General features: G+C 44.4%; 1 protein-coding gene across 1 annotated transcript; it reads left to right on the forward strand.

Annotated features, from left to right (window-relative positions):
• Window positions 1-5090: 5090 nt before the first annotated feature.
• LOC308150177 (uncharacterized protein) lies at window positions 5091-7663 on the forward strand (the record flags this gene model as incomplete). Its single annotated transcript, XM_080523036.1, has 4 exons — window positions 5091-5183; window positions 5315-5474; window positions 5789-5912; window positions 6454-7663. 4 exons carry the CDS (start codon window positions 5091-5093, stop codon window positions 7661-7663), a joined length of 1587 nt encoding a protein of 528 aa, XP_080379162.1.
• Between the last annotated feature and the right edge of the window lie 4962 nt (window positions 7664-12625).

A 12625-nucleotide genomic window follows, 5' to 3' on the forward strand; every position in this document is an offset into this window, starting at 1 on the left:
ATGGGTAAAACATTTTACCTAATAGATATCACCATGAAACTTCCCCAGTTGATTACTTACATTGAGACAATAATTTTTTGTATTACAAGTTTTCAGAAATGTTCTGTTTAAATATGCAAATGATGTATTATCTACTTAAAATATGAGTTAATTTGCATATCTTTAAAGAACATTTGGACCACAGATTGGATAAAGACAGTAATTAATTACTATACATCCCTAGAATATTATTTGATGTGATAGACCTTGTTGGACCTTGTTGTTAGTAGTTTAATACCTTATCCCCTCTTAAAGTATGGACTGCTGTCATTTAAAATGTGTGTTAGCCTACGTTCTGTACGGGAGTGGACCCGAATGCAGGACACTGAGGCGGAGGCAGATGAACAGTTACATTTATTTAGCCCACAAGGCAGTGAAAGCTGTAGGTGTATGGAGTCCGGTGGTAGGTGTGGTCCAAAATTGGGAGATGTTTTCTGATTTCTGCCGCCCTCAACAAAGTTCTCCATAAGTCCAGGTTTTGGGGTGACACCAGGTTTGAGTTGGAGTCATCATCAGAGCAGTGGATGATGCTGTCCATAATCAGAGCAGTGGATGATGCTGTCCATGATCAGAGCAGTGGGTGATGCTGTCCATGATCAGAGCAGTGGGTGATGCTGTCCATGATCAGAGCAGTGGATGATGCTGTCCATGACAGAGCAGTGGATGATGCTGTCCATGATCAGAGCAGTGGATGATGCTGTCCATGATCAGAGCAGTGGATGATGCTGTCCATGACAGAGCAGTGGATGATGCTGTCCATGATCAGAGCAGTGGATGATGCTGTCCATCATCAGAGCAGTGGATGATGCTGTCCATGATCAGAGCAGTGGATGATGCTGTCCATGATCAGAGCAGTGGATGATGCTGTCCATCATCAGAGCAGTGGATGATGCTGTCCATGCCGCTTTCTTGGCAGGTTGCTGCTGCATTCACCTGAAGTTGGATCCATCATTAGACTTACACTTACTGCTGATGATGTGGGTCTCTGAAATAGAGGAATACATCTAGTTTGACATTAAATTACCAACCTTATTCTAAACTAAAATATTGTCAGGGTGCAGTAATTGGGGCAGATCTCATTACAACTTAGAGGGGCTACAAACAAGGAATCTTCTGTAAATGTAATGTAAATTAAGTTACATTAATATTACTACAATATAAAACCCTGTCTCAAGCCTGGGTACACAACAGGCTACTTTGCTAGTTTAGCTAGCTAACTAAAGTGTTATTAACTATAAATAATAATAATGCATTTTATTTGTATTGCACTTTTCATTCAAAAGAATTTCAGAGTGCTACAGAGTAAAAAAAACTAAAACATAATAAGTAAAACAACTCAAAATAAATCACAAAAATGAACACAGTTCAACAGTCAAAGGCCTGTCTTAAAAGAGTCCAGGCTCTGTACTGCCCATAGCTGGCTAGGAAGGCTGTTCCACAGGCTCTGTACTGCCCTTAGCTGGCTAGGAAGGCTGTTGCACAGGCTCTGTACTGCCCTTAGCTGGCTAGGAAGGCTGTTCCACAGGCTCTGTACTGCCCTTAGCTGGCTAGGAAGGCTGTTCCACAGGCGCTGTACTGCCCTTAGCTGGCTAGGAAGGCTGTTGCACAGGCTCTGTACTGCCCTTAGCTGGCTAGGAAGGCTGTTCCACAGGCGCTGAGAGCCGAACAGAAGGCTCGGTCCCCCATGGTGCGGAGCCTGGTATTGGGGACCTGGAGGAGCAAACTGTTTGAAGACCTGAGGGTGCGGGTGGAGGTTTGTGGAGTGATGAGTTCTTGTAGATAGGGAGGTGCGTGTCCGTTGATGCATTTGTGGGTGAGAAGAAGGACTTTGTAGTCAACCCTGAATGAGACAGGGAGCCAGTGTAGTGAGTGTAGAACAGGGGTTATGTGCTTGTATTTGTGGACTCTCATCAGGATCCTGGCAGCGCTGTTCTGGATGTATGGCAGCTTCTGTATGCTTTTGCCAGGAATCCCGATGAAGAGCATTGCATTTATTCATGCATTGAATATTGCAGTAGTCAAAGGCATGGACAAGTTCTCTGCATCTGACAGGGTTAGAGTGGGACGGAGTTTGGAAATATTTCTGAGATGATAGAAGGAGGTTTTGCACAGGTGTTTTATTTGGTCACTGAAGGTCAGGTGAGGGTCAAACCTAACCCCCAGATTTGAAACTGAGGAGGAGAAGAGGATGACTTGACCCTCGAAGGTGAGCTGTGATATGGGCGAAGACTGAACCTGGTGTGGGGTGCCAACAAGACGAGCTTCGGATTTGTTACTGTTTAACTGAAGGAAGTTGTTGTTCATCCATGCCTTTATCTCCTCAAGACAGGTGGTGAGACATGACATGGCTGCAGAGGGGCTTGGGGTAGTTTTAATGTAGAGCTGTGTGTCATCAGCATAACAATGGAAAGACATCCCATATCTGGTGATGACACGACCGAGGGGGAGCATGTAGGTGATGAAGAGGATGGGGCCGAAAACCGACCCCTGTGGAACACCACAGGTAACAGGGAGAAGTCTGGACTTGCATCCTCCCAGTGAGACGTATTCAGTCCTGCCAGAGAGATAGGACTGAAACCACTTCAGTGCAGAGTCTGAGAGTCCAATGGTGGTGTGGAGGCGCTCTAGGAGGATAGTGTGATCCACCATGTCAAATGCTGCTGTCAGGTCCAGGAGGATGTCATTAGCAGTTCATTCGTCACCCTTAGCATAGCCGTTTCTGTACTCTGTGGGCTGAGCGAAAGCCTGACTGAAATCTTTCAAACAGGTTGTTGTGTTTGAGGTGATCCTGGAGTTGGGAAGCAACTTCCTTCACTAGCACCTTGGACAGGAAGGCAAGGTTGGTGTATGACTTGAGCAGAGCAGTGGGAATGGGGTCCAGGGCGCAAGTGCATGATTTCATTCCTCTAAGGATTTCCATAATGTGGCTCTGTTGAACCTCTGTGAAACATGTGAGAGATGGCAAACTCCCAGGCGAGGGGTTGGTAGCAGAGGGAGACAGAGAGGAAGAGCTGGGCATCAGAGAGCGAATGTTGTTGACCTTGGATCTGAAAAAGTCAATGAAGCTGTTACATCGCTGCTCTGTAGCCTCAGTAGTGGGAGATGGTTGTGGCTTCAGGAGATGATTTATGGTAGAAAAAACTAGCTAGCTAGTTATAATAATAATAATAATAATAATAATAATAATAACTTGCATTTACATAGCACCTTTCAGGGAACCCAAGGTCGCTTCGTTATCTAACCAGTAACCAGCTATACATTACCACTAACTCTAAACTAGCTTGCTAACTTACCTCTAAATATGGATCTGGCTGGGGCTAAGTTAATTTATTTGAGGAGGTAAACACACACTTTATTTGTTTTAAGCACTTTGTTTTAGATTGTTATTCTGGAAAACTATGTAAATTAACGCATATTTTAAGTAGATAATGTATCATTTGTATATTTAAACATACAAATTCAGAAAACAATAAATGTACCCATCCATGGGTTTGACCTTTCATCTGACTCCGCCTCAGTGTCCTGCATTCGGGTCCACAAGTCCCCTGCCATATTTTGCTCCCCTTCACGTCAGTCGCGCATAGCTCGGGCTGTGCTTGTGATAGAGACATGAGCCAGGTTAGCTTTATGCGCCTGGGTCTCCTGAACACGGAGAGATCAACCCCGAGTCGATCAGAGCTTCCTACGCTGAGCTATGGTAACTTTCCCGCACCTACCGCACAATACCTCCGGAAAACCGCAAAAATTAGGCATTCATCGGTAGGGGGTAGGTGCGGTAAAGTTACCATAGCTCATCGTAGGAATCATTGATCGACTCGGGGTTGGTCTCTACGTGTTTAGGAGACTCAGGCGCATAAAGAACATGAAAAGGCTCATGTCTCTATCACAACCACACCACAGCTAGGCGCGAATCATACGAAGGGGAGCAATATATGGCAGGGGACTTTTCTAGGCAAAACTCCGGTTTTGAAAAAAGCACTCCGTACCTTTACGAGGTGATAACTACTAATAAGCTGCCAATCCAAAAGGTCTATCATATCAAAACATAATCTAGGGATGTATAGGAATAAGAAAATCACATCTAGGATTTGCCCAGAATTTGGTAGTGAAAAATGGTTTGGCCCAAGGACTATGAGCGAGAAAGCGACAACGCGGGTTGTGCATGCGGCAATAAAAAGAATGAACGTCATGAGATTACTGGGGTTTTGCACAAAACGGGGGTTTTGCCGTGGGATAATGCAGCTGCATGTTTTTGTAAACGTCTGTGCAACAATAGCGTCAGGGATAGTTAACGTTCAATCGAAAGGTACGATTCATCACAATAAAATGCCGAGGTCTTCAGGCGAATTGATGATGGTGTAAATAAATGGAGCGTGCGCGCGCGCGTCAGAGTCAGGCACGAGCGCTGATTGGCTGAAAATGACATCACATATGTACTATTCTTAGCTTCTAGAAACGGCATTACCTCATCTTTTTCCTCGCACAGGTATAGACATACAACAACAAATGCTGTTACAGTCGCAGACTGGACGAGGAAAAGGAAGGGAGTAAAGTCGAAAGAGCGACCTGACTAGTTAGACTAGTTATTTAGCTGGTTTGATCCTATTAGATTCTTCGGGCATTTGTTTTTTAGCTCTTTTGGGTTGATTTGTATCTAGTTATCAGCAAGCAAGTTGATTCGTGCGATATTGCCTGCTGTTTTCGGTTTGGTCAAACTCGTTATTGTAAGTATCTATATGAAACATCTTACATCGTTTTGTAATGTTCTGCATTTTAAAAAAAAAATCATAATTGTATGCATGTTTAGCCTATTATTTCGCAAAATGCATGACGCAACAAAAATAACCTCATTCTGCAAAAATGTAAATGCGTTTAAATTTCAATTGTTGTTTTTCGTTTTGATTTGAAGCAATATCATAAAGTGCAAAGACAGCCTGTATATGAATGTATGTCTTATTTGCTATCGTTTTTGTATTGCTACTAATTACCTTACTCGGTCTTAAAATGAACACACTTCTTTTTTTTGGAATACAGACACGCATAAGACCGAGATGGTGTTCTACAGAGAAAAAGGGAACGGGCGACCACCGCTGTCTCTCATTCTACCGCATCTTTACCTGGGTGCAGAGACCGATGTTACGCAGGTATCTCATGTTTCATGCGACTATATTATGTGACCGTTCACCGACAAGACACCTCTTTGCACTGTCGGTTATCTTCCTCTGTCTGACTGCTATCTTCCTCTGTGTACCCCCCCCTCCCCTCCCGGACACAGGACTGCCTCGCCACCCGTGGGATCTCCTACGTCCTTAGCGTGAGTCGCTGCTGCCCGCAGCCCGCCTTCCTGCCGGGCTCTCAGTACCTCCGCATCCCCATCGACGACTCCCTCCGGGACGACCTGCTACCTTGGATTCCGGAGGCACTGCGCTTTATCGGTAAAGACCAGACCGGGTTCCCCACCTGCTGTATGCGGTTTAGGAGGATCTGAAGACAATGAATCAGATACAATGTACCAGCCAAATGTTGCATAGCTGTAAAGCCTTTGCTGCATCTGATTATGTTTAGACTTGAAGCGGTCGTCAGTACAGAGTAACGCTCACTAGTGTTTGGGTTCTCTCTGTCGTTTGTGCAACATTTCGTACAGTCTGTTTTTCATGCATGTGTGAATAATAACGCATTTAAGTCTTAATCTCTCTCTCTCTCTCTCTCTCTCTCTCTCTCTCTCTCTCTCTCTCTCTCTCTCTCTCAGATGGGGCCATGTCGTCTGGCGGCTCTGTTCTAGTTCATTGTGCTGCAGGAATATCTCGCTCCCCTGCCCTGGCAGTGGCCTACATCATGTATCGCCAGGGGATGGACCTTGACCATGCCTACAGGTGTGTTTTTGTGTTTGTGTGTGTGTGTGTGTGTGTGTGTGTGTGTGTGTGTGTGTGTGTGTGTGTGCGCTCGTGTGTGTGTGTGTGTGTGTGTGTGTGTGTGTGTGTGTGTGTGTGTGTGTGCGTGCGCTACTTTATAGCATTTGTGTGTTACTTTGTGAGATTGTGTGTGCTGAATGACTGCTGAATGAGTTTCTCTATATAAAGTAATATACAGTGAAATATACATTCAGCCTTCAGCTTTATCTGCCACTTTGAGTCACAACAGTTATTTGCAGTATTGGCAGATTAACATAAATGTGTATTTTACAGTATTCAAAGTGGCAAGCTAATGTTATTGGTTAGTTTTTGGTGTAGTTAGTTACTTTGCTTAAACTTTGCCGGAGTTGGCAGTATATATAAGCCATTCAGTAATGCATGTACAAAGCATAGTGTGTTGGCAGTGTGTGTGTGTGTGTGTGTGTGTGTGTGTGTGAGCGTGACGTGATGCGCATCAAGAGTTAAACTAAACTGATCTAACTTGTTTATTCCTCACTTTCAGGTTTGTCAAAGAACGCAGGCCCACCATTTCCCCAAACTTTAACTTCCTGGGTCAGCTACAGCAGTTCCAAGGCACCCTCACTCAGAAAGCCACTAACAGCAGCTCCCCTATCCAGCCAATCAAATCCCTGGACACATGCCTGCTGTCGGTCAATGAAAACATCAGCCACAGTTCCACTGTACCCTTGTCAGCCAATCAGAGCACAATTCAGGACAACCGTTTTGTTACCAAGGACTTTTCAGAGGTTGATCAAGTTTGCAGTGATAATTTAAAGTATAACACAGAGAGTGTAGAACAGGGATATTCAAATTCTGGTGAAATTGTTACTCCAGCTCTGTCAGAGAAGTCTCAAGACCAGAGGAGCGCATCCCAACTGACACAGTCACTTTCCAGCAAACTCAGGACTCTCACTCTTACACTCAACCAAAACCACAACGAGGCGCTATGCAAAGCTACCACCCCCAACACCAATGAACCGTCGAAATCCATGCTGAAGCCCACTGAACTACAAATCCCATCAGGCTTTGCATCTCTCTCGGAGAAGCGCAAGAGCCTCACCCTGTCTCTGTCCCCGGTGGGTGCAATCACCGGGAGTCATCACCAGGGGGCCTCAAAGAGCAACACTAGCAGCAGTGCTATCCACCAGCTGATGCGCATCAGCGCTTCCAATAGCGTCCACCAGAGGGAGGCAGCAGGATCCGTCAGTGGTACAAAGAGGCGTTGTAGGAAGCCTTCAGCAGGGGCCAAAGCCTCCTCCCAGCCAGACAAACAGCAGAGAGAGGAGAGCGTGTCCCGCCACAAGACAGATGGGCCCAATTGCAGCTCCTCCCAAACTCAGGCGAAGGGAGAGGAAGACAGAAAGCCCCAGGGAAAGGGAGAACCCAGCCACCTTAAGAGTGTGGAGGAGGGAAGGCTTCACCAGGCTCCCGAGCCAGAGAAGGACCACAGCAGTGGAAAGGCTGAAGGAGAGACTGGGAGCCAGTGCTATAGTTCTATCGAGAGCCAGCGTAATATCGTAGTTCACCAGCAGGCGGCGCCAGAACCTAAGATAGCTGCTCCTGTGGCTGTGGAGGCTGAGGACCAGGGGCTCCTGTCACCTCTCAACCTGACTGTGAACAAGCTGCTGGGCTGGGGGGAGAGGATGCTACTGGGGGCGCTGCTGGGGCCTCGGATTAAAGTGGCACAGGCGGCTCTGCCGTACAGGTGCTGATGGAGGAACAGACCATGGAAAAGTGTGTGTGTGTTTGTGCGTGTGCCTGTGTGTGTGTGTGTGTGTGTGTGTGTGTGTGTGTGTGTGTGTGTGTGTGTGTGTGTGTGTGTTTGTGTGCGTGTGTGTGTGTGCGTGCGTGTGAGAGAGGAACTGAAGAAATGAAATGCATGTATAATACTGTATGTCTGTCTGTGACATGTTCACAGAGAGAGGTCTGATGGAATACTTTGTCTTATAAATGCCTATTTATTGTTGACATTCAAAAGCACTAATGCCTATGTTTAAAGACTTGATCATCTTGATTCTTATTTATTGATTGACAGGAATCAAGTGATTCGTTTATTGTTGTTATTTATAAAAATGAATATTTTGAGGATGGTATTTTTTTGGCACTGGCTTGTAATTGAGATCAGTGTTCATTAAAGATGACATATTTCAGCTTCTTTTATTGTGTGCTTTTCACTGCATTATTGACTCTGGTGCTGTATTGCCCCCATTAGCAGACATTATTGAAACAAAGCAAAAGAAATCTGGAATGTTTCGAATATTAAAATAAACGTTCATTTAATGTAACCAGGACACCTAATTGAAATTATAAACTATTTATTTTTTAAGAGAGACTTTTCCTAATAAACCATTTAATGTACAACACGTACAGTACATAATCATCAGATTACATCTGAATATGATTTCACCTCTTTAATGACATGAACACATAGTATTACAGTTTGTGTCTTAATGAATAATGTCATAAACATATTCAAATGCATAGAATCCTCTATGCTTTGTACATGCATTACTGAATGGCTTATATACAGTATGTAAACTACTTCATCAATACATGTGAAAGAATATCAATATCTCAATGAAAGTTGGGTGGAAAACACTCAGCAGAGGCCTTAGTAACGGTGTATGATGAACACGCCCATAGAAATGACTCACGTCCGGTTAAGGGGAGGGGAGAATTATTGACTCATGATGATTGAATCCCAAAGTGTATTTCTTTTTGTTCCTGTACATAGGCCTATTCTATTTACTGTTCCTGTACATAGGCCTATTCTATTTACTGTTCCTGTACATAGGTCTATTCTATTTACTGTTCCTGTACATAGGCCTATTCTATTTAGTACAACTATAGGATTGGTTTCCAATTATTCTAGTCCACACTTCACTCATGTAGAGGTTAATTAGAGAAACTTTAGAATCCACACAATGTGGAAATGTGCCTTTGGTCTCACAGTGGCATACACAGTCTAGCTTGTTAGAACCAGACTCATCATAGGAATAGTGAACGCATCATAATAATAACCTAACCCTAACTAGTTGGGGGCCTTAGGGCTATATGAGGCTATGTTCGTGCAAATTTGTGCAAAAGCACCAAATTTGGCCCAGATGTAGCTCAGAGTATGCTCTAATGATTTAGCCAGGGCGCCCGAGCCAGCGACCACTGGGGTCGCCATGGCGGCCAAATCAATATGGCCGCCCTCCGAAAAAGGTTTTGGCTATAACTTTTGAACCAAATTAGCTTCAAATAAAAACTTGGTGTCTTATTTATGTTTCTTGGCCATTAGAAACACATTGGAATGCTTATATTTATAATTGGGTGTGTCTGGACCCCTAATTTGCATATTTCCAAGATGGGGCTCCCCGAAAATGAAAAAAATAAAAATAATAATCCAATATTGAATGTTGGGGAGCATGTGGGAGGGCCAGACCTCGTGAACTTAAAGACAGTTACAATTTGAATTTGAATTTTTTGTTATTTTTTCTGAGTGGGGCAGTCCCACTCATATTTTTCCTTTTTATTGACAGTTACAGTGAAGATTTAGACAGGAAGGATGGGTGAGAGAGAGAGGAGGGATGACATGCAGGATATGTCCCCGTCCGGAATCGAACCGGGGACCCTGCGGTTACATGGTCAGCGCTTAACCCGCTACACCACCTAAGCTCCCCTGAATTTGAATTTTAAAAAGCTGTTTACAGTACAACTACTATTTTCTTCCTCACGTAAGTTAAAATTCATCATTCATCATCAGTCATTTTCATAATCTTACAATAATTCCAGGATCCCACTCTCTGCACCTCACAACATTAGCTAGCTAGTTAGCTGGCTAGCTAACGCCCAGGCTCCACTATGGCCATCGAGTGTTGCGTCTGCGTTGCGTTGCGTCCGGAATTGCTGTCAGCCAGGGAACGTTGCTTTTGTAATCAATGAAAGGTGCTCCACTGCCTACGTTGCGTCCGCGTTGCGTTGTGGCTGATGGCTGCGTCCAAAGTAAAAATTCGGCAAAGTTTGATTTCTGATGGCGAACGCGAATGTATATTTACTATTGTACGTATATTGGTTGTTGGTTATAATTGTATAAGCAGCCCATTGTCATATATGCATTCTTATCATTTCAATTGATAGGAGACATGCTGAAAATAAGGTATTGTCTTGTTTTACTTCTGTCTACAACCAGGGTTCGAGTTATGTGGGAGCCAATGGGAGCTGAGCTCCCATAGAGATGGTCTGAGGCACTCTGAGCTCCCATGAAGGCAGTAAAATCAAAAAACTGTGGGGGTCGCTAATAATACATTACCACAACTATTATTTGATCAAAATGTCAATGTAATGAATATTATTTAATTTATTTTATAAATATTGTAAAATAAACACGTTTTCCAAGAGAACTACGCGCACCATTAATCTCCTGTGAATGACAGTATGCCGTTGACTGCCTGCACTTCACCACCAAGACACCATGGGGCGCAGTAGAATATAGTGCAACAGAAAAAGGTTGATTAATCAGCTGTGCGGTAAACCGTTGGAACACACAGTGCACAGCTGATTAATCAATTAAACCAATAGAGTGAGACACCAGTTGCCTTTCAGGAAGTAGTGAGATCGTGCACCTAGCCTATTATTGAGAAGCAAACATTAATTCATTAGCTATACAGGAGTATATTATACAGTAGCTACCATGCCGCCCAAAAAAAGGCCACTGCTGCCGACCGGGTCATCAAGCCTAGAACATTTCGGGTTTTTATCAAAGAAACCTGCTATGACACCTAACGTTAGCCCTGCTGCTACTGTTACTGCTACTACTGCTGCTACTACTGAGGACTCTGCTACCAGGCCTGAACGCGCAACACCCACACACAGTTCAGATGAGGGGCAGAATGAAGAGGTAGGGGAGGCAACGCCACAGAACTGGGGAGAAGATCAGTGGAGATCCTGGAAAAAAAGAAACCCCTGGCTATTTGCAAATGAGGATGGCCTTGGATGCCTTGCCTGTAAAGAGGCAAAGACTCTTTTACTTTCAGAGAAAAAGTGGGGAGTGCATTTGGCGGATGCCTGGATCAATGGGACAGTAAGTAGCCCCGTTCAAAAGCAGTTGCGGAAAAAGATTTATATACACCGCGACAGTCATGCTCATAAACGAGCTGTTGAAATAGCAGAGCTTAAACAAAAGGAAGTGCTTCCTAAGAACGTAGCAGCACTCACTTCCATTATGTACAAGGAGACAGCAAGTTCGTTCAGGGCAGCCTATACTGTGGCTAAAGAAAGGATGCCATATACAAAACTGAATCCAATCATGAAGCTTAATGAGATGAATGGCGCGATAGTCGGCCCTACTCACCGATCTGATCATTCATGTGCACAGATTGTAGAGCACATTGCACAGGAGATGAAAAATAAATTCATTTCTAATGTCAAATCACTTAATTCGAGTATAAGCATAACAATAGATGAAAGCACAATTCATGGACGAGCGTACATGATTATTTATGTCAGATGCGATGTCACTGGAAATGGAGATGTGGACAATGTGTTTTTTGACATAGTTGAACTTGACCAGGGCACAGATGCCGAGTCCCTGTGCAATGCACTGAAAAACAGCCTTCGATCAGCGGGAATGGATGACGAATTTCTTCGGGAAAACCTAATTAGCATAGCCACAGATGGGGCGGCCGTGCTAACAGGGAGAGTGAATGGACTCATAGCTAGACTGAAACGGGACTTCCCTCGGCTGCAGGCAGTTCACTGTCTCGCGCATCGGTTAGAATTAGCGGTGAATGACTCATTGAAGGAGGTGACTGGCTGTAATCATTTAGAGTTTTTCCTCTCAAAACTCTATGCTCTTTACCACCAGTCCTCGAAAAATGCAAGGGAATTACAGGAAGCAGCTGCGGAACTGAACCTGCAGATACTGAAAATAGGGAAAGTGTTTACAATAAGATGGGTGTCCAGCAGTTTCAACACTGTCAAAGCTGTGCTGAAGGATTTTCCAGTGTTAGCACGTCACTTTAAATCAGCTAGTGAAGATGGCTCACGCTCCGGTATGGAGAAGGCCAAGTACACTGGTTTACGCATCTGACATCCACTGGATTTCTCTCTGATTTAGCAACAATGAAAGACGTGTTACGTGAACTACAAAGTCTCTCCCTGAAACTACAGAAACGCGACACATCCCTGATTGATGCAAGCCGCCACATTCACCAAACGATCGAGGTGCTCTCTGCCATGAAGGACCAGGGAGGGAAAACAGAAATGAAAGTCAAAATGGCCATAACCAGCGGTCAGTTCAAAGAGGTTGCTCTCACCGAAACGCAACGTAAAATAAACAAGTCCCAATTTTACCAGTCAATTATTGATAATCTCACCAAGCGTCTCCCTGACAGTGAGCTGGTAAGCATGTTGAAGCCTCTGGATCAGCACTTCTGGCCAAAAGAGAGGGCAGAACTTGTTCTATTTGGAGAGCGTGAGGTGGGGAAGTTTGCTAAACTTCTCGGAGAGCCTTCGAGTGATGCTGTCAGTGAGTTCAGAGACTGGAAATTACAAGACAAGGAACAGCAGGGTAAAACCTTGAAAAGACCAAAACACTTTTCTTCCGACCTCTGCAGAGTGTGAGAGGGGCTTTTCTGGATGCAATGACACTGACAGTCAGAACAGGAACCGGCTGCAAGCCAGGAGCCTTA

Source organism: Nansenia antarctica (genome assembly GCF_963989245.1).
Source record: "Nansenia antarctica genome assembly, chromosome: 2".
Taxonomy (NCBI): Eukaryota; Metazoa; Chordata; class Actinopteri; order Argentiniformes; family Microstomatidae; genus Nansenia; species Nansenia antarctica.